Source organism: Morone saxatilis, unplaced genomic scaffold (genome assembly GCF_004916995.1).
Source record: "Morone saxatilis isolate NCDOM2014 unplaced genomic scaffold, NCSU_SB_2.0 Contig24, whole genome shotgun sequence".
Lineage (NCBI taxonomy): Eukaryota > Metazoa > Chordata > Actinopteri > Moronidae > Morone > Morone saxatilis.
In genome coordinates this window covers 8,577,982-8,603,000 of record NW_023339807.1, presented here as the reverse complement: position 1 = coordinate 8,603,000, position 25,019 = coordinate 8,577,982, and the positions used below count along the sequence as shown (strand labels likewise).

Here is a 25,019-nt window from a genome sequence, read left to right as displayed (position 1 = left end):
TCTCTCTCTCTCTCTCCATAGTTTTGCACAGTATCGCATTGTCATCTTCTACAGTATCATGCATCTGCAAGTAATTTTCCTGATGAGAATAGGCAGGGTGTCAAACGCAAAAGTGGAATGAATGTGAGCACTGATCATTTCAACTAAAAAAATACTGTAATTAGTTCACAGGTGTGCAGACAAAGGAATAATTAATCCTCACTTCCCCACCATTTATACTATTGGCAGTGTGGTTCTGGTAGACCTGGGTGAAGAGGCGAATACAGACTAAGCATAGATTTGATTTAGGTCACCCAGGTTGGAGGTGACAAAGGCTGGTGCAGATAAATAAAGCACTGCACAGCCATTAATCTCGCTTTTATTTCACAAAAACCTCATGCTTTCAATTATTTGAAAAGTGATTTTTATCGAGTTATGAGTCACAAAGCTAACAAAACTTGAGACTTCACCCATCATGAATAATGATTTTCTTGTGACTGAGGATAGATATGGTGTCAAAATAGCTTACAAGTCACATTACTTGTTTCCATGCTTGCAGTACTCGGGTGTTTATTGTTTCATTTATATTCTTCATCCTCTCACCACAACAATCCGCTCTACTCGGATTGGTTGGGGCCAATTCTGTACACTACATGACAACAAACCTCTTTCTTTATAGCATCTGATTCGATGTTAGAAAGAATTCTCTGTGTTAGAATGGACAATACAGACCTAACCACTTGGCACCACTTGTTCCATGACTAGTACTGTTCAGTCTCGAGGATTTTATCAAAGGCCATAACAGGAGAGCAGCAATATATAAAACACAGAGGTCAAGAGTCAGAGATTTACGTTCACCTAAAACTCACACAGAGGGTTCAGAATGATAAAACATGTATGGTAAATGTCAGGCTAAGTTGTTATTCTCTGTTAGTTCTGTATTAATGTCTGCTCAAAACACACTGCTATAATTCATACATGTAATGTAAGCTATGCTGGCCACTGCACTGTGAAATAAAAGGTAGTATTGTACAAAACTTGCTTTCATACTTACACTTATAACACAGGACAGTGCTGACACTATTTTCTAGACATGTTCACATTATGAGCTACAAACTCAGCTATGTGCCTAATAACAACTTTAAATGTACACTATAATAGGGTGTCACCTGGTAGAGCTGGCACCCCATATACCAAGGCTGAGTCCTTGCTGCAGCATCTGTGTTTGAATCCGACCTGTGACCCTTTGCTGCATGTCACCTTCTTGTCTATCTTCAGCTATCCTATCCAATATATATATATATATATATATCAGCTGTGAACCTTCAAACTACACTCACTACTTGCCTCTGTTACTTTTATTTTCAAACTCCATTTCTGTTGGACAGAAAACCAGTCCAACAAAAGGGGTATTGTTTTTTTCACAAGCTGCAGCAAGAACACACAGGGTATGGTTATCTTATGGTATATGATGGTATTTGTGTAAAAAGAAATACATAAAAGCTGGGCTGCTAGTTACAGAAGTCATTGTAGCCTATGATGTTGTATATATAATATATAATATGCAATGAGCCTTCTAAGTAAAATAATGAAATTTAAATACATTTAAAATGAAATAATGATATAGCGAAAGTTCAGTCAGAAACCTTCTTCTTTTACATATAGAGCTGTAGCTAATATCTCTTTCCATCCAGCATCCAATCCAGGCACACCTGCACTGTTAGCCTATCGTCTTGCTGCTGTCTTTAAATATGACTCTTTCTCCCTGCCCTCAGTTCATTCATGCTGCTGTTATATGCGCCCCTCCACCTCCCCATCACCGACCATTCTGTGCAGCTTCATTATTTCATCAGCCTATCAGCTTAAGAAGTCATCAGCCACAACCACCAGTGTCTGGACTCCATGGGGGGATTTATCTCGCTGCTGCTCAGGGTAGATTCCCCTCAATCTCAAACATCTCCCTGTAGAATCCGAGCAGCAAAGACTTTTTGTCAAGACTTAATCATCACATATCATGTTAATAATATTAACATATGTGATGTCTTCAGCGTATTGCTGTTCTTTCATGCTGCAAGGGCAATCTTCTTCTTCCTATGGCATTTAACTGTAGACAAGAACACTTATAGGCATATATGCTGCCCCCGTCAGTTGATAAACAAACAAAGCTTTAAACAGACTAAGCTTTCTATAGTAATCAAGTTACTCAAGAAATTATTTCCACCATACTATGAACTAGCACAAAAGTGACAATTACCAACATAAACCACCACGAATGAACAGACATATTCCAAAACAACAAAAGGTAACATTTACCATTGTGGAACATAGAAAGGGGAAAAGGGTTGCAACTTTTGAACTACACAGCCATAACGTTTTTTTTCTTTATTCACTTTTGCTAATTAATGGAACAGGTAGACATGCCTCTTCACCAAAAACATCTGTAAATCAACAGTAGGGCTCAAATTCTAGAGATTATTTTAATAACATCTTAGTTCTGAGAGTAAGTTTATTTAAATTGCCTTAATATCACAAGAAATCCAATCCTCAATCATCCCTTTAATAGTCGATATAAGATCCAATTGACAGCTGGCACAAGCCAAGATGCTACTCAGTTGATCAAATCTGTACATTCTGATAAGCACTGCCACTCTGCTGAGTGAGTGAGATACACACAGGGGAGACGAGACGAGAGAGTGTGATATGTGAGAAATAAGAAATGAGTGAGAAAAGTAATTTCACATGGTGTGCTCTAAAAAGAGAAAGACAGTGAAAACACTGAGAACTTTTATTCTCGAATGGACACTCATATGTGTAATCTTCCCACAGGCAGACCGTGGCCATTATTAAAAACTGCAGTGCAAAGTGCCACTAACATTACAAAACAGCACACAACATCGTTTGAGTAAAAATAACCTCTCAAATCCAAACTAAAGGGCACACATAAACAATCAAAGAGCCAATATGATTGATACATTTCTACAACATTCATTCACTGCCCAACAACGAACATTTTCTGTTATTACTATCATTTATTTACTTGATTCAGTTGTTCACTACATACAGACGTTGATACAACTAACTAGGCTACTTCAATTTATATGGCACTGAATCATAAAGCATTTATTTAGGAGGAGCATCTGTATTTTTAACAGTACTGAAAAAAACGCCTTGATACCACCCAAGCCTAAAAAAAAAAAAAAACACTGCATTCAATTTGAGCTTTTCATAGTAATTGTATAATGACAGCACAAAAAGATCACCTTAATGAGGTCACTATTTGTGCAGGGCAACACTGGAATAAAAGGCATTATTACCCTAACTCACCTCCTTTCCTCTACCATCCACCATCATTTCAATGCAATAATGAGCGCTTCAACCAGCCACTCTCAGGCACGAGGGATTGTACGTAATGTAAGTGCAGCACAGAGTCAGAGGAATGGGGGAAAACACTTCATAGAGCAAAGAGAATACATAGATCAATGGGGAGACACACTAATCAGGTCCATCAGAGGGATGTCGATTCTTTTTCATGTTAAAAAAATCATTGTCGCGTTTGTCATGTTCCCTTCTGAATTTCTGCTTCAATTAATTAATAACATTAATAAATGAAAGGCCTTTATCAAGGTTTATATTTATAATTAGCCTAGAAAAGGAAAATAGAAGCAGGAAAAGTTGGCTTTCATTATGTTCACCTTCTTATTTATAAAGTAATACCTGAGTGAACAACGCAACAACATACATTCAGAGAAGGGATGAAAAACAAGGGAAAAACAGAGAAATGAAACAACTTCAGGTGTCGCCATATGGAAATTAGCATCTTTCAGAACAAGTTGCTGGAAGAGAGGGTGGGAAAGTTTGAGCTGCATCTTTCTTGACAAAGTTAAACAAAAGGTAAGAAAACACAAGGTAAAGAAGCTTGTTTCCGTCTTCAGAGTGATTTTTGTTTTGGAGAGATTTAATTGTGTATGAGCGGGCGTTCTACTAGCGTACATTTTGGGGCCTACAGGCACAGCAAAGACTGTCATGGAATTATCATTTTCTGGCACCACACAACATAGTGAGGAAATCCACCACTTGGAAAAAACAAAAGTGTGACTAAAACACAAAGAACATCGTTTCTATTTAGGTTTGGGTCGGATCACGAAAAAAAAAACCCATCACAGTTTGAGCCCTTTGCTTTTGTCTCGTAGCAAGAATTAGTTGTGCTTTTCCTCCTTCTCTCTGAATGGCAGGATTATCTCCATGTGAATTTAAAAAGTCCCAGCAAAATGTTGTTTTGCAAATTGTTAACCCTACACTGTATTGGACACAGCTAATCAGCAATAGCCTTTAAAAGCTAATGACGTGACAAGACACCTACACTCAGTATCTACACAGTTTTTGCTGACACTGTCGTAGTAGTTAATTACATTCTATCTTTTAGCACTGAAGTCATACTTAGTGATGGGATTTTCCTGGACTGCATTACATTGAGGCGTTTCTTATATTCTCATGTATGTAAATGAAAAGGACAAAATACACATTTTTACTTTACATATTCAAAATATAAAACAAACAAACAATTAATCTGATGTAATCCAGTACAACCACAGCCACTGTGGCCTCACAAACATCTCAACCCTTCATGTCTGACAACAGTCCTGTGAAATAGCGAGTGAAAATGTTAGCAAGGAGCATGCAACTACGATGATGACGATGATAGTGCAGTATGTTCCAGTGTGGCGTGTTCAAAGGTGGTGGAGTTTTTAGATATAGGACATTACATGTAGGCTAGAGTGGATTCATTTGAGTCATTTGGATTGGATTCAAACTGACAGCTGTTGGATTATTCATATATTCATTATTTGCGATGACAGGCTTACATCCTGGCTCTGTTGTTTTTAAATAATGTTTGCTGCTGCTTTTGTTGTAGATCACAGCGTCTGCTCGGTTATTGCAGTACGGCAGGCCGCACATTGCTTGCAGACCTGTAGCCCATTTTGCTGTGATGTGTGGGGTTGATTCTGTGGCTTCACTGTGTAGGCTGTGTGGCTCTCTGCACCCAGCATCACTGAAATGCTGAATGCCCGCTAGTTTAGTTGATCTTAGTTTTTTTATCCTGTATCTGACTGACCGACCATGGTTTTGAAATAGCCCATTAGCAGTTGTGATGCTTAAGTATCAGCAGAAAATCCATGGCACTGTCCATAGTGCGGAAATAGCACACTTCATTGTAATCCGCATTTCTCTCTGTTCCGCCCTTCCAGCCAAGAGGCTGTATAAGGGCCCACTACAGGTCCTCGCCCCCTCTGCAATGAGCCATTGGCTCCGCGTCAGCTTGAACTTGAACATTTACATATATTTCTACAGTCTGGCTATCTATTAAAAATTAGCAGATAAGCATTCTGCCCACAATAAACCATTGACTCTGCACAGCCACCTCCCTGACATCAGCTTTGTGTTTTCTCTGACTACATAATATTGCAGACTCTATCTAAATGCTTGAATGATCCTTGAATCTCTGTTTACCAGCACTTTGGTGCCCTAGCTGTGGAATGCCACACTGAATTGAAAGAAATGCATTTACACTACTGACAAAAATATAGTAAGCACACACAGCATTGCACACCTAACTACCACCAGGTTTTTCTTCATCATCACTGACAACCAGTATGATGGGGACAAACAGTGCTAAGAGGCTGTGAAACAGGAGGAAAAAAACCTATTATCTTCATTTCTCCTTACAATAACACATAATATCCATAATCTTTGGCTTAAAGTAATATTAGTAATTAGTAATATTCTTCCATCCACAGAATATGTTCTAATTCTAATTAGATTCAACAGGTTGGTAGCTGCAAGCGCTGACTGCCATTTGGATGAACATCAAACCCTAACCACACCAAATCAAGACGAATATTGCCCTTTTCCTGTGTCATTCTAAGGAAGAGCTGGAAGCTAACAGCCATTCATATTCTCAAACATGTCAACAAGAATAAACAGGCCCAACACTAACACAGGCATTCACTGATGAGTTTTTTCTGTAACATGTCCCATTGTTTGAAACAGTGACCAACTGATAACATGTTTAGCTCAAGAACCTGTTTCAACCCTCCCAGGCCTCCTCCGTCCACATCACAACTGCACACGGAGCCAGGGGAAACTGCACCGCTGCAATCAAATCACCATTCAATTAAACTCTTTCTTCAATTGGTAACAAGTAAAAGAAACTCAATCATGACCAGGGCACTGAATGTAATATAATGGCAGAGATTCACTTAAAACAATTCAAGTAAAGAAAGAAAATGTAAAACCTGATGTAGTAATAGGTAGAATGGTTTAATTACAAAGGGATTGAACAGAAATAGTACACTATATTTCAAGACATGATTAAAAACTAAAACTGGACTTATGATGACTTAAGAAATATGATTTAATTTAAAAAATAAAGTTTTTAAATCCTTTAAAATACAATTCCATTATAAACATCAACCCACAAAACATTCAAAACCTCTGTGCATAACCCAATAACTGTTTTGTTTTGTTTTTTACCACAGTAGAGTCAACTGATTTTGAGGCCTAGTTTGTGCATGTAACATGTGAAAGATTACTTTGGATGAAGAAGCATGTCAACAGTCCTGGCTGCTTAACCTTAACTAATCTAAACCCCTGTCTAAACCCAAGCAGACCATCACAGACAAACCAATGATACAACCACTTCTGACAGCATGCCTGCCTATTTCTGTCTAAGAATTCACACAACAGTGCAGCTGCAGTTATTTTTCACCTATACTGTATTTACACCAAAATCTACCTTTTCAAGCTGTCACTGAATGGGCAACTTCAACTGTATAGTAGAAGAAGTGAACTTAGGCAGCTCAACGGAGATAAATATAGTAACAACACAACAAAACAAAAAAATGTGCATAGTTTGGACCTATTTTATTATCCATTTTTGCGCATTATGCCTATAAACCAATACAAAACACAACTATACCATCTACTGACTAAAAGAGGTGACCCTCTCTGACATGCTCTGGTCAGTGTTTCCTTTCTGGTTGAACCCAGTTTATTTTGCTCTAGAAGATGATATTGCTCTATATTTAAACCTGCACTAGTTCTGCTCAAGCACTCGTTTCTCTCTCTCTCTCTCCTTTTAATGCAAATCTTTCTGCGACGTCGGTATTCATGTCCCAATCGATATACTTTTGTCCAATATTCACACAAAAACACAGATTTTTCACAGACGATATTTTGACGTCACATCAAGGTAATCACAGGTGCACCTAATGACGTTAATTAAGGCTGTGGCAGGTGCCTCAGTAAGCCATGACAGTTAGCTACAGTGCTAAACCAGGGTACTGAAATGAATGGTACGTACAGCTGCTCTGAAATGAAATGAACTTTGCAGACGCGGGGATAATGCTAATCTCTCTGCCACGTTGATATTTACGTCCCTAGATATAAATAATGGTGTCCAACATTTATACAAACAAATGGCGCTCAGCTTTTCGCACTTGCAAGAAAGCCTAAGTTTGTCGTTACCTAGCGTTGGCTCGCAAACAACCTACAGCCACTAACATTGGTTTGAGCAAATGACCTAATAATGAAAACAAAGACATGAGAATAAAGTGATAACAGTGAGACAAAGCACTTACTAAAGTTACTGATACAGGCGAAGCTTCATCTCCATCCTCGTCTTTCACACAGGTGTGCAGCTCACTGTGTGATGACGGGTGGGACATTTGTGCTGCATTCATAAATAATGGGACATTTTGGCATTTAATCTTTAATGTAATATGGGGACTTCAAGGAGTACATTTCCTTCTTCATGAATGGGTTGTCTCTTTTGCTCACTCTTTTTTGAACACTTGTAAACAATAATTATGAATATATTCTGCAGCTGATACTAATGGTGATACACCATTCAGCATAAATACAGACTGTTTCATGGATTAAAATGAGCTAATTTGTAAAGAATTGTACACAAATTAAACGTATCCCTCAATTTTAAATATATAATTGGCGCTGAAGTAAAGATTCTGGCACTGTGACAACACTAGTTATACTTTTATACTTTACAACCAATACTTTTATGGAAGCAACAAGTGATGTCATAACTTGATGATGTTGATTTAGTGCCATTATATTGGCATTAAACTCAAATTACTGGCGATAAATGGCCTTTTGTTTATAACACAGGGTTTGAGCCAATGTGTTGTGGTACAATTATATAACACAGAATATTTCAGCTTGGCTCAATTTAGGGTACTTAAATAAACAATGACTGCACTGGTATAGCAACAGGCAAAAAAGATAAGACTGGCATCACTTTAACAAGCTTCTAGAGAGTACAGTATGAAAGTAAAGTCGTGGCAATGTCAGGATTTGCTCCATAATTGCTCATTGGCACACAGCGTTAGACGTTGAGGCTAACTATATTTTGTGGCAAGAGTTATATATGTGAGATCATTAAGTGACGTGTAGTCAGCATGGTGGCAAACCTCTCACAAGCCTGACCTTGAAACAGTATTATGCAACATAATCTTTTAAGTATCTAAAGAGATTCAGCTGCTAAAGTATCAACACTGATTCAGCTTTTGAATTATTCCCCTTCATTGCCACTCTTTGCTATACATCCTGCATTGTATTAGCATGTGACCTCGATCCACTTCCACGGACGTTGAGCCCCATAAATGGGCCTGGAGATATAATTTTGGCACTGTCTTTTTGAGTGTTTCACGGAGAAATGCTGGACCCCACTCTCACCTCTGATGAAGCATGCTTGTGAATAAAAGTGGATAATCGGACACTAAGATGTCCTTTAGAAGAAAAAAAAGCATGTGACAGGTTTAAAAGCTGATGTGTGTATCCTCATTCCTCTATCAGCTCAGACGAGAGATAATCTTTTTATAATACACAGCACACTTATCTGTAGAGAATGGGTTTATTTTGAGCAATTTGGTTTGACAAGGAAAATGTGAAACCTTTGTGGCTTTTTCCTTTGAAATCCAAACACAAAATGATTCTTTAAAGTGCGATTCATTTGGGAAGGCAGGAAACAGAACATCCTGAGAATGCTGCAGTACGGACTCTTTCTGAATCAGACATATAATGTGGCCAAAAGATTTATATATTTAAGGATTTTTTACAACAGGCAAGTCAATGATGATTGGCTTATGGCCTATACAATTAAACCAATTTGCAAGGTTTGATTGAGCTTGTGTCGGTAATAGTGTAAATAATAAAAAGAATCAAATTATTTATTAATCAGAATCCTTGAGCAGTGTATGTCTCACAAAATCCCTCAATAATGGTGTTCTCTTACTGAAAATGTCTGTATTTATACCTTACCCTTCTGTATTTATGTGTCTATCCATGCACTGGGAGCAGCGTCTTATGTCCATCCCTAATGATAGCTTACATGTCTGTTCAGTACAATGAGCCTCCACTTCAAAAATGAAAGACTGTCATCACACCATAAATTTTTCTTTATAAAATATTGAACAATACTTAATACGATATTGAATTTACAGTCAAAATCAAACACAGGGGAGTGCCAAATAATTCTAAAAATGAATCATAGAAAAACCTTGCCACACCAGTCAAACCTCAGGCTTTAGTGAGAATGCAGAAAGCACACAGATTAAACAGTTGTTTGCCTGTTCAGTGACTAAAGTAAACAAGGACAAATCTTTGTGTTTGATTTTCATGTTTTTCTCTACCTCTGACTCCTCCAGTGAAGCATCTGAATAAAGGATAGTGGCTACTGAGCTGACCCATGCATCACTGAAGCCAGCGCAGCATGCTCATTCAGAAATAAATGCTGGGGATTCTGCTTAGAGCTTTCAGGTTGATTGGTTTCTTTGCTGTGGAATCCAAACACATTTACAACACACTGTTTAAAGTGAATGAAATAAATTGTTTTTCTCTGACTTTTAAGTCCTGTACCTTGTGCTTGAACAGAATCCCACACTGTTTTCTTTTATTTTACTGCTGATAAGAAATAACTGTCCTGATTAATAATATTTCACACATACTTCTAATATGTTACAATTTGAAGTCTAAATTCATTTAATTTAAATTATTAATGTAAAATCCAAATCTGAATCTTTCACAGTTTTGTGAGGGCATTTCAACACTGCACAAAACCGTGTCAAGAGAGAGCAGACTCTGCAATCCACACACACTACTGCTGACATGACTGACACCTCCCTGACAGCAGTCTTTGTCATATGTACATTAAAGATGAACTTTTCCGTCAGCAGTAATCATGGAAGGCTTTTCTCCCTCTTACTTTTCTGTCCCTGCCTGCCAGCCTTCAAACACAGCCTTCAAGGTGCATGGCTTCAGGGCCGATTCCTTACCTCGTCCTGAAGTTGGCCGGGTGAGGATGCCCGTCGTACAAAGATAAAAAGTCATATTCCTCCTCCACAGCGAAAGATTGAAAAACTATATGAATCCTGTTCCCCTCCTCTGCAACAATCACCCAGGTACAGTTCGCTCCATTTGGATATCCGTATGGAAACCCGGGGCTTTCTATAGTCCCATTTCTCCCTTTTAAAGTGCCTCCGCAAGTATGGATAAAACCTGAAAAGAAAGGAAACACAAAGTTATTATCAAATGCACATAAAAAAAAAGTAAATTGCAAAAATCCTACATTCTTAATTTTGCTTAATAACTGTATGCACCCCTTAAAGCTAGGGTAGGTGATGTTCAGAAGTATTTTTGTTATATTTGTTGAAATTTTTTCTTTACATTCTCTAAGAAAAATGAAAAATCAGTATCTGTAGCAGTCAGAGGTCTGTAATAAGCCCAGCCAATCATTTCATTTGGACCCTGCACTCATTGCACATGAGTTTTCCACAAGCTGGCCAGGCAGATATTGCTTAAGCTACCGAGCTAGTCATACAAGAATTGCAGAGAAAGACCAGCCAAAATGCATAGTACCTACAAGTGTTTGCACTGCTAAACAAAGCAAAATAATGAGAAGTAGAAGTAGAAAATGCTATAAACAAACCGTTTGGATAAAGCAATAGGTCAAAACCAGACCAGTCACCATTGGTGGGACTTTTAAACAATGGCAAGAAATGAGGGACAGGTCTGATTTGATTTGTTTTGGGGGGAATTTGTTATTTTCTTCAACTATGCAGTATGTAGAACTAGTATGAATGAGACACAGGGTAGTTGGTGCTCCTCTCCCTAACACTCTCTTGTGGACTCCAGCAGTAGTCAGGCACTGCATGTTAATGTGTGTTGGGGGGAGTGGCTTTGGAGGGAAACCTGAAGAGAAGGGGTGGGATTTATTTGGGTGAAAGCTTTCAAAATCTAGCCATCTCATGCTAGTTTCTCCAACATTAACCACCCTAAGTTTTAAAGGTCAGGTGCAATATTTTGTCAACTGAGAACAAATTGTTTGAAAAATCCACACTGTTCTCAGTTGGCAGAAGCTGTGAGGAAAATCTGGCACCCAGTTGAATAAGAGCCAAGTATCTTGTTTTCCATTTATGTTTTCAGTTCCCCTTCAAATTAAAAAAATAATAGGCACCTAGTGCTGTAATAATGGAAGAAAAATACATAATTGAAGACTACAGTGATGTTTTTCAATGTTATATCGAACAAAAAGCTTGTGATGTATCATTACTGCCCACTTCTTTCCATTGGGTTAGAAATCCCCAGAGACAAGCAACAAGCAAGGTCTTCCAATTTGGTGCCACAAGCCCTTACGCTCTGTTTCACAGCCCACACAAGATATATCTTTGCACCTTGTTGCACTGGCTTGCTGGAAATCAATACCCTTGACATATTAGGTTAAGCATTATACTATCATTGTCAAACTACAATAATGTGATTGCTTGGCTAACCTTCGTGGTTGTTTGTGTAAATGAGCAAATGTGCCACAGGTACTTAAACACACATACAAACATAATCTGTGTTACTCATATACAGACATTTACAGTACACATTACCAATACAGTGTTCTTCCACACTTCCACATCCAGTTTACACCCACACTTACACAAACAATGTATGAATATGTTCTCATACACACTGTGTCAAAGAAAATAAAGAGTGTTATTTTATTTGAGGCTATCTTGTAGTCTAATGAAATGCAAACTTAATTAAGATTCATGGTTTACTCCCCACAATTTACTCCTGATGTAATTAGCTTTTCACACTCGATAGGTAAAGGATGTTTTGCATAGTGTAAGCCGTACACACGCACTGCAGTATGGGGAGAAAGCAAAACACTTGGCAGCTAAGCAACTCAAATGTCCTCTTACTAAACAAACAATAGTAATTTCCCCCAATAATATGTACGCCTTTTTATAAACGGATGTGAGCATGACAGTCAAAATGTTAAACTCTGGGACCAACTGACAATTAATTTCACTCTTGTCAAGCTGTTTCATTTTTTTTGGACAAAGCCTGGCAGCTGTTTATATTTCCCAAAAAACAACTCTGTTATCACAAACATGATAATCCTCTGGAACATTTCTCCACAATCTTTACATCTTGCAACACCTTCAGGATATTATACTTACAGGGGTCCCTGACAGTACAGTATATCTCCACCCGTTGTCCAGATAACTGACCTGCCCCCCTAGACTAATTCACTCTTCCTGTATCCAGTGATCAAGCGGCCTGACCTGTTTATAGATATAGTTATAGATACAGTAAATATTAGGCCCATACAGGTTTATGATGTTGTGTCTGGTGATGGGCTGCTGCTCTGCTCCTTCAGTGGGTAAAAATTCCTGCCAAGGTTTGTCGCATGTCTAAGTTGAAATTATTTCCACCACCATTGAGCAAACAGGGTAATCATGGCAAATTTGCTGCATTGATGCGCCACCTACAGGGTCAACATGATCCAACCTGTGACACGGTGCATTATCACTGCTTTCAAGTGCTCTCGGGAATATCCTAATTACCAGGACAGCCATCTTCTCTGATCCAACAAATTTGTGAGTATGACTGTGGTGGATTTTTGATGACAAGTGAATAATCCCAGTTTGACAGCATGTTTGACCAACAACTCCTGTGATATGTCCTATTTATTGGTGGTTTGAACATGTTTCTGTCTATTACTAATCATTTACTTAAAGTTTCCACACATTCTTGAACTCAATGAACCAAAATAGGGCCTTTCTGTTGCTTCATCCACATTACCTTCTTTTTTTAAAAGTTGCCACCAAGAGAACAACCAACATATTTTCCTTACAGCTACAATTTGTTTGTGTTTCAAACTAAAAGCAAACTAAAAGCCCTGGTTAATGCAGAACAGTTTAAAAGAAAAGTTAGCGCTAATGAAGAGCACTTGAAGGCAACACAGAATGATCCACACCCACACTGAATATTTAAAATGGCCTTGAAAAATAATTTTGAGGAGGACATGTCCATTACTGATGGTGAGCCCACCTGCAGTTGTTGTTGTAGTTACAGTTTAGATTTAATTCACTTCATTAAAAAGCAGGAGAATCGGAAAATTATGAGGGCAGAAATGCATAACAACTATTTAAAAAAAAAATCTGTCTATTATTAATCTTAGGAAGTCACCGCTTCCATTTTTATGAACATAATTATGAATACATTTTTCTAATATTCAATTTTACCTGACTGTGACCTAAGAGGATGCAATTGTACTGAATATCCAAAAGTAAAAGTGGGAGAAACAAAAACATATTCTGTTAACTTCTGCATTCTATAATCTATTTAATGGGAAAGTGGAATTTTTTTACGGACATTTAACATAATTTAACATATAATATCCTGTAGGTCTCTGGGGGGAGTTTCCAGTGTGTGAAATTAAAAACCTGAAGTCTGTGTTACTAACTGGAGTGGGCTTTTAGGAGGCAGTGGGGTTCTTATGACATATGCTATTTGGTTGCATTATGGGAAATATAGGATTCAGTGTTTTGGGACTAACAATTAAAAATAAGGGGATCTCTTTGCTCCCTGTTGCTTTGATTTTGAGCAAAATAAATCAGTTTCTTGTGAAATGCCTGATTTTATGGAATATGGCGATACTAAAACGCTGGAATACCCCTTTAAAAATTACGAAGGAAAGTTTACTACTAACACTTTTTTTGATTTGATGTGCGTGCTGCTGTTAAAACTGCCCAGTAAAATATACATGAAGCCAGAGACATGCAGTATTAATCCTTGCTAAATAACCATGAGTGCAAGTCTAGTTTACTTCACACAGTTGCGGTGAGATTACCACACAATTTTGTTACTGCAACCGCTGTAGGATAACATAAACCTGAAGCAATTCTAGCAATCCTACAGAGCACAGAGAGAAGCTCTTAAACCTTGTGTTGGGCTCAGCCGCAAGAAGACCCACACAGCTCATCCCAACTCAAGTATTATTGCTTTAATTTGAGTCACCCAGAGTTTAGAACTACAGCTAGGACAGGAGCTCTATTAGTCCCTGAAACATTTCACTATTTGTCAAGCATTAGATGACTGTTACAGTGCTGTAGCAAACGTTCAGAGTAATGTTGTGTGTGAACTGCTCTGCATTGTTTGCGTGGCTGATTGTTCTGATGTCCTGAAGATGATGGAACAGATCCTCGTTGCCAAGATATTTATGTTCCTATTTCCTCGTGTCTCTATTTGCCTCTTTCTACTTCTCAGATCTATGTATTCCTTTCATCCTTTATTATCCCTGCAACTCCCTCGCCTCTTCCTTTTCTCATCCTCTCTTCATCTCACTCACCTTTTTTATTCACTGCCTCTTCAGCCAATTGTTCCCTCCCTTTCTTTATCCCTCTCTCCCTCCCTGCTCTGCAACTCTGCCTCTCATTTTCGTTACCCTTCAAGCCCCCCCCCCCCGTCTATTGCCCTCCTTGTTTTTCTATTTTTTTCTATAAGCTATCCATTATGAATTAGAATCCCCCTTTTCAATGGTGGTTTTCATGTAAGCTTGTAATATGTTAAGCACTGTCATCTCCATAAATGCTGTATCTATAAAAAGAACATTGTAAACATTCATCTCGGTACTTCAAAGGAAAATGTGACAACATGTACTTCTACTCTTGTACAGGAGAGAGGACATTAAATCCATTCACCACTTACACCTACAGTATGTCTTCTTTGAATTCCACTGTCACTGCCTAGTAGCCGGTTCTGACCTCCACCATCACTTTAATTGTAAGACGCACTCCCCAGGGTTTTCTCCGACCCCATGTTAGAGCCACGCTACAGCAACCACCATAAATTGTGATGAGAAACCAAATTAACAGCATGCTGTGATTGCACAGTGGGGAAAATGCAGTTCAGAAATATGAATTAGTATCATAACGCACAAGTCTGGTACAAACAGGGGCTTCAGCAGGCAGCCAGGCTGGATGACAGACAGCACAAGAACGGTCCCAGCTGTTCCTCAAATAGTTACATTTACCCCTGGCCTTTTGGATATATACACACAAATAACATCTTTTCACTGCGCCACACCTTTGATGCTTATAGAAGATTGTTATACTCGCTGAGCAAAACACAGACAGAAAAATGGCAGTTGTCTCCCACACCGATGAGACTTCTGAAGGTGTTTGTCTCTTTGTCAGTTTGAATTGTATGAGTGTGTTTGCCTGTGAGTACATGCATATTTATGTGTTGTTGGCCTTGCAGAGCTTCTCGCTAATGTGAAGTGTGAAACAAGACTACTGAATGAGATTCTCTCTTCTTTGTTAATACAAAGATTTTGGGCCGAGTGAAGCAGTTAATGAACCACAGTACGGTTCCCTGTGTGGATGGCAAATAAGATTGATTTTAACAAAATACATTATGCATCATAGCGGGTATCCTATTATAGAATTTGTTGCAGGCTAAACAGGGTATTTACTGTTTACTTTAAGCTTGGAGGAAAATGAGAGACAGTTTGGCTTCCCAGTACATGGTCTGCTAGAGTTTGAAGGGATAGGTACCCTCTAAACAAGTAAGCTGCCAATACGTTGTCTTTGACCATTAATGCAGATTTGTGGTCGGGCCATAAAGAGAAATGATTATGTGCAGCAGGCAGATGGGAGGAGGAGTCATTTAGTGCCTTCCAAATTATTCTGCGTGACAAACACATCATTGTACAATGGATGATTACTGATGGGTATGAGAGATTGTCCGTCCCAATCGACTATTTTTGAACAGACTATCATTAAACAGGCTTGGAAAATAAACAATCACAGTTTGACCTACTCCTTGCAGGTAGTTGCTTCAGGATCCCGCAGGGCAGATTTAACTGATTTAACAGATTTAACAAGACAAACTATTTTTTTCCCCCGGCAGTAAATCTGTTGAATTCTGATGGAAGACTGCAGCATTTAGTTAGGCAAATTTATTGTGTGCCCTTTGCTACATTGTCTTTAAAGTGTGCTGAATTTATCTGCCATCTATTGTGCTGTATTTGTCTTTTATCGACAGTCCATTGTCCCCAGTTTATGTGGCAGCCTGTGTGTGCAAATTGGTTATTCTTATGAGACGATAAAGTTTGTCTAATCTAACAAACTCCTGTAATCAGAGTAATATTGAAATGAAATTTTTTTGTTCCTTGATTAATGGCATTCAATGTACTGGCAATTAGAGAAATGTTCTAGCGCCCTCCTTTGGCACCATTCAGTGTAATCTTCATGCATTAATGGAGCAACAGTACATATTTTCCTCAAAGTGCCTTTTTTTTTTAAACTAAAGATTTTAAAATTCAGTTAGTTGTGAAGAGTAACCATCTGGAAAGCAACACCACTGATACATTATATATCAAAGACTGTTTGTTCATGTGTTCTTCAGAAGAAACATCACTGTGATGCGTGGACAAACAAAGCAGCGAGAGGACATCAGCTGCACGTCTCTTTGTAAGGACATTAATGCTAGATCTACTAGACGCTGTTAAGGGACTCCACTTTGAAAAGTCAACAGTGTAGAAACGTATAATTACATTACATTAGTCATTTGGCAGATGCTTCAACAAGTTTACAAGGATTGAGCCACCATAGACTAATGGCCAACATGCACACCTGAATATTTCAACTTGTAAAAATAAAAGCTTGGAAACCAAAGGAAGTAGAGGTGGACTCGTTCCTTCTGTCTCTGAGCTCTAACACACTCATGAGATGTTTATGTTTCAAGGCCAATTACACTTCTATTTAAAAACCTCCTCACTGAGTGCTTTCCTACTGCACAATGGAATCATTAATGAAGTTATTTTGTGTAATTTACATTATTAGTACTGTATTTAAGATACTTTTAAGATTATTTGTGCCTATTTAATCTGTGCCTGCTATTTAAACAGCAAATGCACCAGGTAGTTTCTTTTTCAAAAGATAAGTATAGCCTTCACTATAGAAAAAGTAATATATATACTTATTTATAAATATACTCTATGCTTAATTAATAGTGACTGCAGAAGGATTTACCTTATCAACTGTATGCAAATTCTCATGCAGTGTGTAGTCACAGCAATATGGTCAAAACTGATTACATGAATCACTAAGTAAAAAAAAAAAAGCACAATTTCAGTCTTTTAGAGAGAAATGAGCCTTGCTTTGAACACCACTTGGATCACGAGTCTATCTATGCATGAGAAGTATTTTGCCTTCACCCTTCATACATCACAGTATCTTTCTTCAAACAAGCCTAGCATACACAAGCCTACTGAGCTATGCGCTTTAAAGCTCCTCTTCTTGACTTATTTCTGGCATGTATTATTTTCTCTCTCTGCTTGAAACGCACATTTCCTCGCGATTGACTGTAGTGTATGTTCAGTCAAGGACACTTCTTCTTCTGGATGGCATTTCATCATTGTTCTTGATGATGGCCAATCACAAACAGAGGGAGAGGCCACAGCACCACTCCTAGCAATCAAAGCTGAAGTACAAAAAAACCTGCATTGATTTGCACCTGACCTTAAAGGTGAGTCAGCCAATATAGAGATATCCATCAGCAGGGCTTGGTTACAGAGCACTGACTGGAAAGATAGAGCCCTTACCAAGCAAGACAAAGGTCAGCAAACATCCTGGTAGACTACATTCGCTGCCCCGTATCCACACACCTCACAAAACACAACAAAGAGAAACAGTTATAAACACTCTCTGGTGAGTATTGAAAGTACAGAAAAAGCAAAGGAAATTAAAATGATGTATTATGCTGAACATTGACCGAAACCATTGATAAGAGGAAACTAGGCATTGAAAAAAACAATAAACCCTTTGCTGCCTGTCTGCTGTCACACCTTCAGATCATGAATCTTCAGGGTCTGCACCGTATCCAATCAGAGCTGCTGCAGCACTTAGGAGTTATATTTAGTGGTAATTTTGTTTTTAAAATCCAAGCACTTTTCTCTTAGATCAATGACAAGCTGTACTCTAAGCTACAAACATAAAATGTGGATGGAAGAGAAAATTATTTTTCATCAGCACAACCAGGAATAAAACAATGATGACTGCTAGGGTCTAGGCAGCAACCTTAGTAGACAAAAATCTTAAATTGATGTCCCCAAAGAGAAGGATTGTATCTGCATGGCTGTGCTGCACCTTCACAATTCATACTGATAGAATGTGCATAATCGCAGCCCCTCACCATGCTTGCCTGCATGCTTGATGAAAGGGAAATGGCCTCCGTACAACAGAAACAGAAAAGAGGCTTTCTAGAGAATGACTATTACCTCATGAGTGTGTCACTGCAATTTGGAAAAGGGCTCTGAAATATTCTGTTTGGTGGTTTTAAATTGCCAACCACTGAGGTGAAAAATACTAAAATCAAATACACTACCACACTGAAACACAGCTGGCACGTGCACAAGTACACACACCAAACACACACCATTTGCACCAAGGAAATAATAGACATTGTGTGTCTGCGTAGCCAAGTATAATAACTGTTTCCCGACATCTGCGGGCTGCTGGTACTTTAGCTACTTCCCAGCAGATACAGTATTTCATGGCTAGACACCAATACCTCCTCAAAGTGCTACTGAGCCATATTGCTCATACTGATGCCAGGCCACCACTGTGAGAGCTGCTGTACAACACAAAACTGTGAGCCAGCAACACATCTAATAGGACGCCTGTCTTTCTAGCCTCCAATCTTCCAAACAAACAAACATCAACTCTTCACTTTCCCCAAAAAGGGAAAAGGAAGAAAGCACAGAACAAGAATCTGTCTTTTTCTATCTAAAGACAACCACTGAGGCTGAAAAAATACTCGACTTTTTTTCACTTTCCAAGTAAACACCTTCTTTCAGTTAACAGCCTGTTCACGGGCATGTTTTTAGATACAAAGCGCCTCATTGGAACTCACTTCAAACTCAATCACAAACTTACAAACCACCTTATTAACATTTCGCTAGCTGCAGATTCTTCAGAAATTGTTAGAGCAATTCTATCTTCACCACCTGTAGGAAAGAAAAGTAATGGTGGCAGGAGTTTAGCTCTGTGGATGTATAGACATGTTGATCTCCCCACCTACAGGTAAAGAAAGTAATAGCTGCGCCTCCTGGAGAGTTTTGTTGGTTTCACATTAAAGATTCGTACAACCTAGATAACATAAATAAATTAATAATAGTCACAATAATTAAGATTGAAATACAATTGTTACAGTTTGTGGCTGTAAAACATTGACATGTTTTTCCCTTTCTAAACATCCATAACCTAGTCTTAACATTTGGGTTTGTCAGCTACCAGACCATCATAAAATCCAGTTAAAGTATTAAGTAACAAAAGTAACAATTATATACAATATATGCAATTATATTGTAGACAGATAATCATTTTAATAAGACTCAAGTTAGGAATGAACTACAGACTATTTTCATTATTGATTAATCGTTTTGTCTATAAAATTGGGAAAATTGATTTCCCACAGCCCAAGATGACGTCTTCAAATATGTTGTTTTTGTCTCGTTTTATTTAACCAATTGTCCAAAGAAAAGCTTTAAATCCTTATATTTAAGAAGCTGTAACCCATGATCTGTGTTTTTCTTGGGGCAATAAAATTAAAGCGTTTATCAAGTAATTGCTATTATTTTTTGATGATTGACTAATCGATTAGTTGACTAATCATTGCAGCCTCTAACTCAAGTTTTAGTGAACCTGAAGTCAACCTTAAATTTGCTATTTTCTTTTGGCCTCTCCATCAACCCCTTGATTTTTTTTTTCAACAAATAAAAACTCTCTTTCCCCCTCTGGAAGAAACACACACAAAGCAATGTGAACTATACTGGGTTTCTGGAGTTCAATAAAAAATGCTTGTGTTGGTAAAAAAAAAAAAAAAAAAAAACCATACATACACAGAGCAGATATTAAAAGACACCAGAAAGCACTACAGTTGTCGCACTCATTGTCTGTAAGTGTCACAATAAAGAAGCTATTACTTTCTTAGTCTATCTCCTTGTCAGTTCTAACCTGCTGCTACTGTCATTGCTTTCAGACTCCACAGGTTGGACTGGAACTGCAAGTCTAAAACTGCTGCCAGTGCAATTCGATGATATTGGCTGGGCCTGGGTTCAGCCTCTCCGCATCAGTGACACTGCGCGTCCTTGATTATGACCAAAATCAGATCTGGTTTTAAACAGAGAATGGACAATGATGGATGAATAAGTGCTTTAATAAATGCAGCAACACAGGCCAGGACCAAAGGCCAATGACCACAGCATGGAAGCCTAAAATCAGATGATTAGTCAATCAATGATTCAGCAGAAACCTTGAAAATACACAATATACACAGAACATATTTTAGCTACTTTTCTTCCTTACATAACAGGCTAAAAACATTTTAAAAAAAACTTTGAAGTAAAAGTTAAATTAACAGCAATGTATAATTTTATGAAGAAATCAATAATTTCCTAAGATGCTGACCTGAGAGCATCTCACAGGCAACTGAGACTGTAAGGTCTAGCTGTCCAGGTCTATTTTCTAGATGGAATATGAAATCCCTAGCGTCCCTCCTTAACATTGATAGCAAAGCAGCGTAGTTAAGAGTCTAAACAGGTATCCTCACCTATCAGTTTAATTGCTGATGAAATATGCTGTGGAGTCACAGCAATGCCACTAAGCAGTCGACCTCCTCAATTACCGTCACGTCGCCACACTTTGTTTCCCTGACCATGCTTCACCTTTGCCTGCTCTCCTGTCACATATCAAAAATCCAGTCGACAGCCAGAAACACAAACAACAGCAGCGACCGTCAATGCCAAGGAATATTCACAGAGTTACGTATGCCATGGTCACAGGTTATAAAGTGAATATGCTGGAAATATAGTGTATTGTGGATTCAACATTAATGAAAGACTATCCAGTTGTGTGTATTTTTTTTTGTGCTTCAATGAACATTTTATATTTTCTATGCAGCAGTGTAGTTACTGGTTTAGTTACATCTCACTTAAAATAAATGCTTTGTTGTATTTACATTCCTTCTGTTAGTAAACAGTTTTTGCATAAATATACCACTACAATGTGATTGCAAATTTCTGAACCACTGTATGGAAAAGGCCCAAAAAATGCATACATTTTTATCAGCGAATATGCCTCCAGACAGTTATCAGAGTTTAATCCCCTCTGAAAACGGCACCTGAGGTGCAGCAGGCAGTCCACCTGAATCTGTAGCCTTGACTCTGGAAGCAGCCTCTCCTCAGCCTATTACATTTAATCTCAACAAACGGTGAGCTATTTTTCTTCCTGAAGACAAGATATTGCCAATCTCTCTCCCCCAAGAGTACTGCTTATATTAAAACTGATACCTGAGAAGAACTGACTTAATCAGAACCAGCAAACTATATCCAACCTTCGCTGGGACCTGTCAGCAATGTCTAAGAGCCTGGCCCAGGCCTCAAGCCATGGGCGAGAGGCCAGTGGGTGAGCTGAGTAGTACTTTGGTACACTGCTAAGGCTATCCAGTGGGATGTCAGCACTAAAAGAGGCATCAGGAATCCACGGAGTAAAATTGTTACTAGTCCAAGTTCCTGTATCCTGGAAAATTATATACTGTTCCTTCCAGTTCCAGGTGAGTCTTCTGGAGACTGTCCTGTTTTTTCTCACACTTCTGCTCTTCTTCTTCAGCTGTTGTGGAGATCAAGAACCTGAGGGGCAGTGGGATAATGCCCCAAATTCCCTGTAGATAGTGTATAATTACACAGACAAATTGTAATCCTGATTAGCCCCAGCAGCCTTTCCAGCCTGTTTACATAATCACATTGAGAGAAAGTCTTCATCAAGGGCTCAGTGGCCAGATTACTGTCTGTGCAGAACCCACCTGATTACCAGCAATTAGTAACTGCCTGTTATAGAGTTTAAAAATAACAACTACATTTTGACAAAATGTGGAAGCTAGAAGGACATTTGCCAGATACAATGTAATCACAAGAAACAGAAGTGGTGGGACACAACAGATGGACAATTTTCAACAATCTGTTCACTATCATTAATCGTTCACTTCATTTTACGTGCTAATGTCAATGCGGGAAACCGGCTTGTGCCTGCGTGCTATGTTTGTCCTCTCCCGTGGTGTCCCTCAACTTCCCATGAAGATTAGAGCCCCTCCTGCTTTTCCTTATCAGGACTTCTAGGATTGCCTGGTATAAAGAAGTCTTAAACCATGGAAGCAGAATTTTTGAGTCTGATTTGCAAGAATCATTTGAAATGGATATAAAGGTATAACTGTAAAGCGACATAAAATTCATCAGTTTCAATGAGAAATATCCTTATAATAAATGATATAAAGGGCAGATCGAGGAAGCTGTGCCCACAACTCCAATCTGGATCATTGTCACTTATAGTTTGAGATCATCAATGCTCTCTCACGTGATATTATCCACTGCTTACACAAGCATGTGTCATAAGAATGGGATACTATCGGCTTTGAGACCGCTTCCTCATTGTGATGTTGACTGATCGTTGTCTGGTAAATGGAAGCAGTGAGACTGTCATAAGAAAAAAGGGCCAACGCAATGTTGTACTCAAGAGAAGATACAGCAAATTGCTCACTATAAGTGCAAAAGAATTCAATTTGTATTTGGCCTAGGTCTTCTGCTCTGTTTAAAAGAAAAATCCAGCAATTTAGCTTCCTAAATTTGTGTTTGTGTCAAGCAGTTTTTAGGTTCCCTGAGGATTAGATGACACAGTTGCAGTGGATGTCCTCAGTTGTTTGGTAGTGGACCGCTGCAATTAGATTATATTATTTTTGATTCAGTTTTATTCATTACAAAACTAAGTAGCTACATGTCACTAAACTGTGTAGAGTACCAAGAATCAGACAGGTGACTGAGATAACTTTGTAAACTGTGCACCACCCACACACAGGATCCTGGTTCCAAAATAATCTAATATGAAAAAGCTCCTCTAGCAAAGTTGTGTTGTACAAAAGTTGTGTTGTACAAACTTTGCTAGATAGAGGGCTTCATCATTATCTTAGCAGGAGAAGTGAGTCACAGGCTAAATGTAGTCGATCTTTTTACTTCTGCAAACATTGTGTCAGTTGTCAGAGCACAGGAACAACAGCTGTTCTACGGTTCTTCCTCCACACCTTGCTCTGTGTCACTATTTCCTTTGCGCTTTTCCTGAAGAAGACCAAGGCCTCCTCCTCCTTCTTTCCTCCCTCCTTCCCCAATTCCTGGCTGGCTGGCTTCCTAATAAGTAACAGAACTAGAAGGATTGGCAGGGGCCTCAAGGTTTGACATTGCCACAATGTGGGTGGTGATGAAACAGCCCTGCGCCCCACTCTGCTCGACTCTACTTGGCTCATTCTTGGTGGGCGCTGCTACTCTGCATGCTGCACATTTCATCCACCCCCAATAGGCAGACATGAGAATTACTCACAGGGTGAACAACCTGCATGTAAATTGATATCTGTGAGTGGCCATTCTCAGACATGCATACAGTGCATGCATTCAACAGATAATTTGCCATGCACACACAATGTCACTTAATACACACAAATGTGCGTACATAGAAACAAATTGAGAAGAAAAACATTTTGAGGGTTATAACTGAATTTACCTTTTTTCTTTGGTGTTAGTTGGAAGTGAGAATTTCACTAATATTAATATGTGATAGGCAATGACACACACACAGACAAACAGACAAACACACACACTTACTTATGCTCAGTTTTTATAATCAACATGTAACACATTCTTCCATTGCAAGGAAGCAAGAAATTGATTTTTATTTGTTTTCTTTAAATGTCGTTTAAATGTCATTGGACCACAGATGGTTATACGGTAATTGCAGAGAGGTAAATGAGCAACAATTGCTTTGACTGATTTTTCAGTTTTTATGTAAATACCATGAATCAAATTACTGTGGTAAACAAGGAGGGGGGAAAGCAAAGGTGATCAGACAGTTAAGTGAAAACTCAAGAAATTCTGTTGCTTCTTGTTATCTAGTCAAAAAAATATATAATTCAAAAAACTGCATCTGAAAAGTTACATTTCATCAGTGCTGAATGATTACTGGTCTGAATAAAATTAGCTGATGCGTATAAGAAACAAAAATGGAACCAGCGGTTACCTCACCAGCTAGACCGAGTATTCAATGGACAGACCGTGAGAAAGAGCCACTGGAATACTAACAAGCCCACCTTACACCTGCCTCCACTGGCAAGTCCGATAAACAGCAGTCGACAAATTGGTTCCACACTACTAATTGCCTCAGCCCCCCGCTATATGGTTCCACTAACATTTCTGGCCTGACGCAAAATCCCATCCATAAATACTTGAAAACTCGACCCAGAAAAGAGAAAACGCGGGCAGCTCTAGCCTAAATAAATTAATATCTCTTAACATCTAATAGGAAATCTGCAGTGCATGCACTTGCGCCTCAACAATTCACTAGTTAACCTACTAAGCAAAGCAGCTCACGTAGGCTATTAGAAGAAGCTACCGCAAGAATATCTATTGGGAGACTCAGTGAAAGCCTGCATTGAGCGCTAAAACCGGTGAAATGCGTCCCCTAAAACTCCATCCAGTAAACCGTGGTAGCCTATTTTGCGCACGTCTGTAACGTTAAAGCTTTTGATTTCTCGCACGCACACAAGCACACACACACATAAAGACACACACACGCACACACACACGGGCA

General features: G+C 38.7%; 1 protein-coding gene across 1 annotated transcript in view; it reads right to left on the bottom strand.

The window, feature by feature from the left end:
- The window catches only part of LOC118336585 (CUB and sushi domain-containing protein 3-like), a 219,214-nt gene that overhangs the window by 193,958 nt on the left and 237 nt on the right, over nucleotides 1-25,019 (bottom strand). The window contains exon 2 of the mRNA XM_035673258.1: nucleotides 10,326-10,548. Coding sequence (XP_035529151.1) covers nucleotides 10,326-10,548 — 223 coding nt within the window. The remainder of the gene's footprint in view (nucleotides 1-10,325; nucleotides 10,549-25,019) is intronic.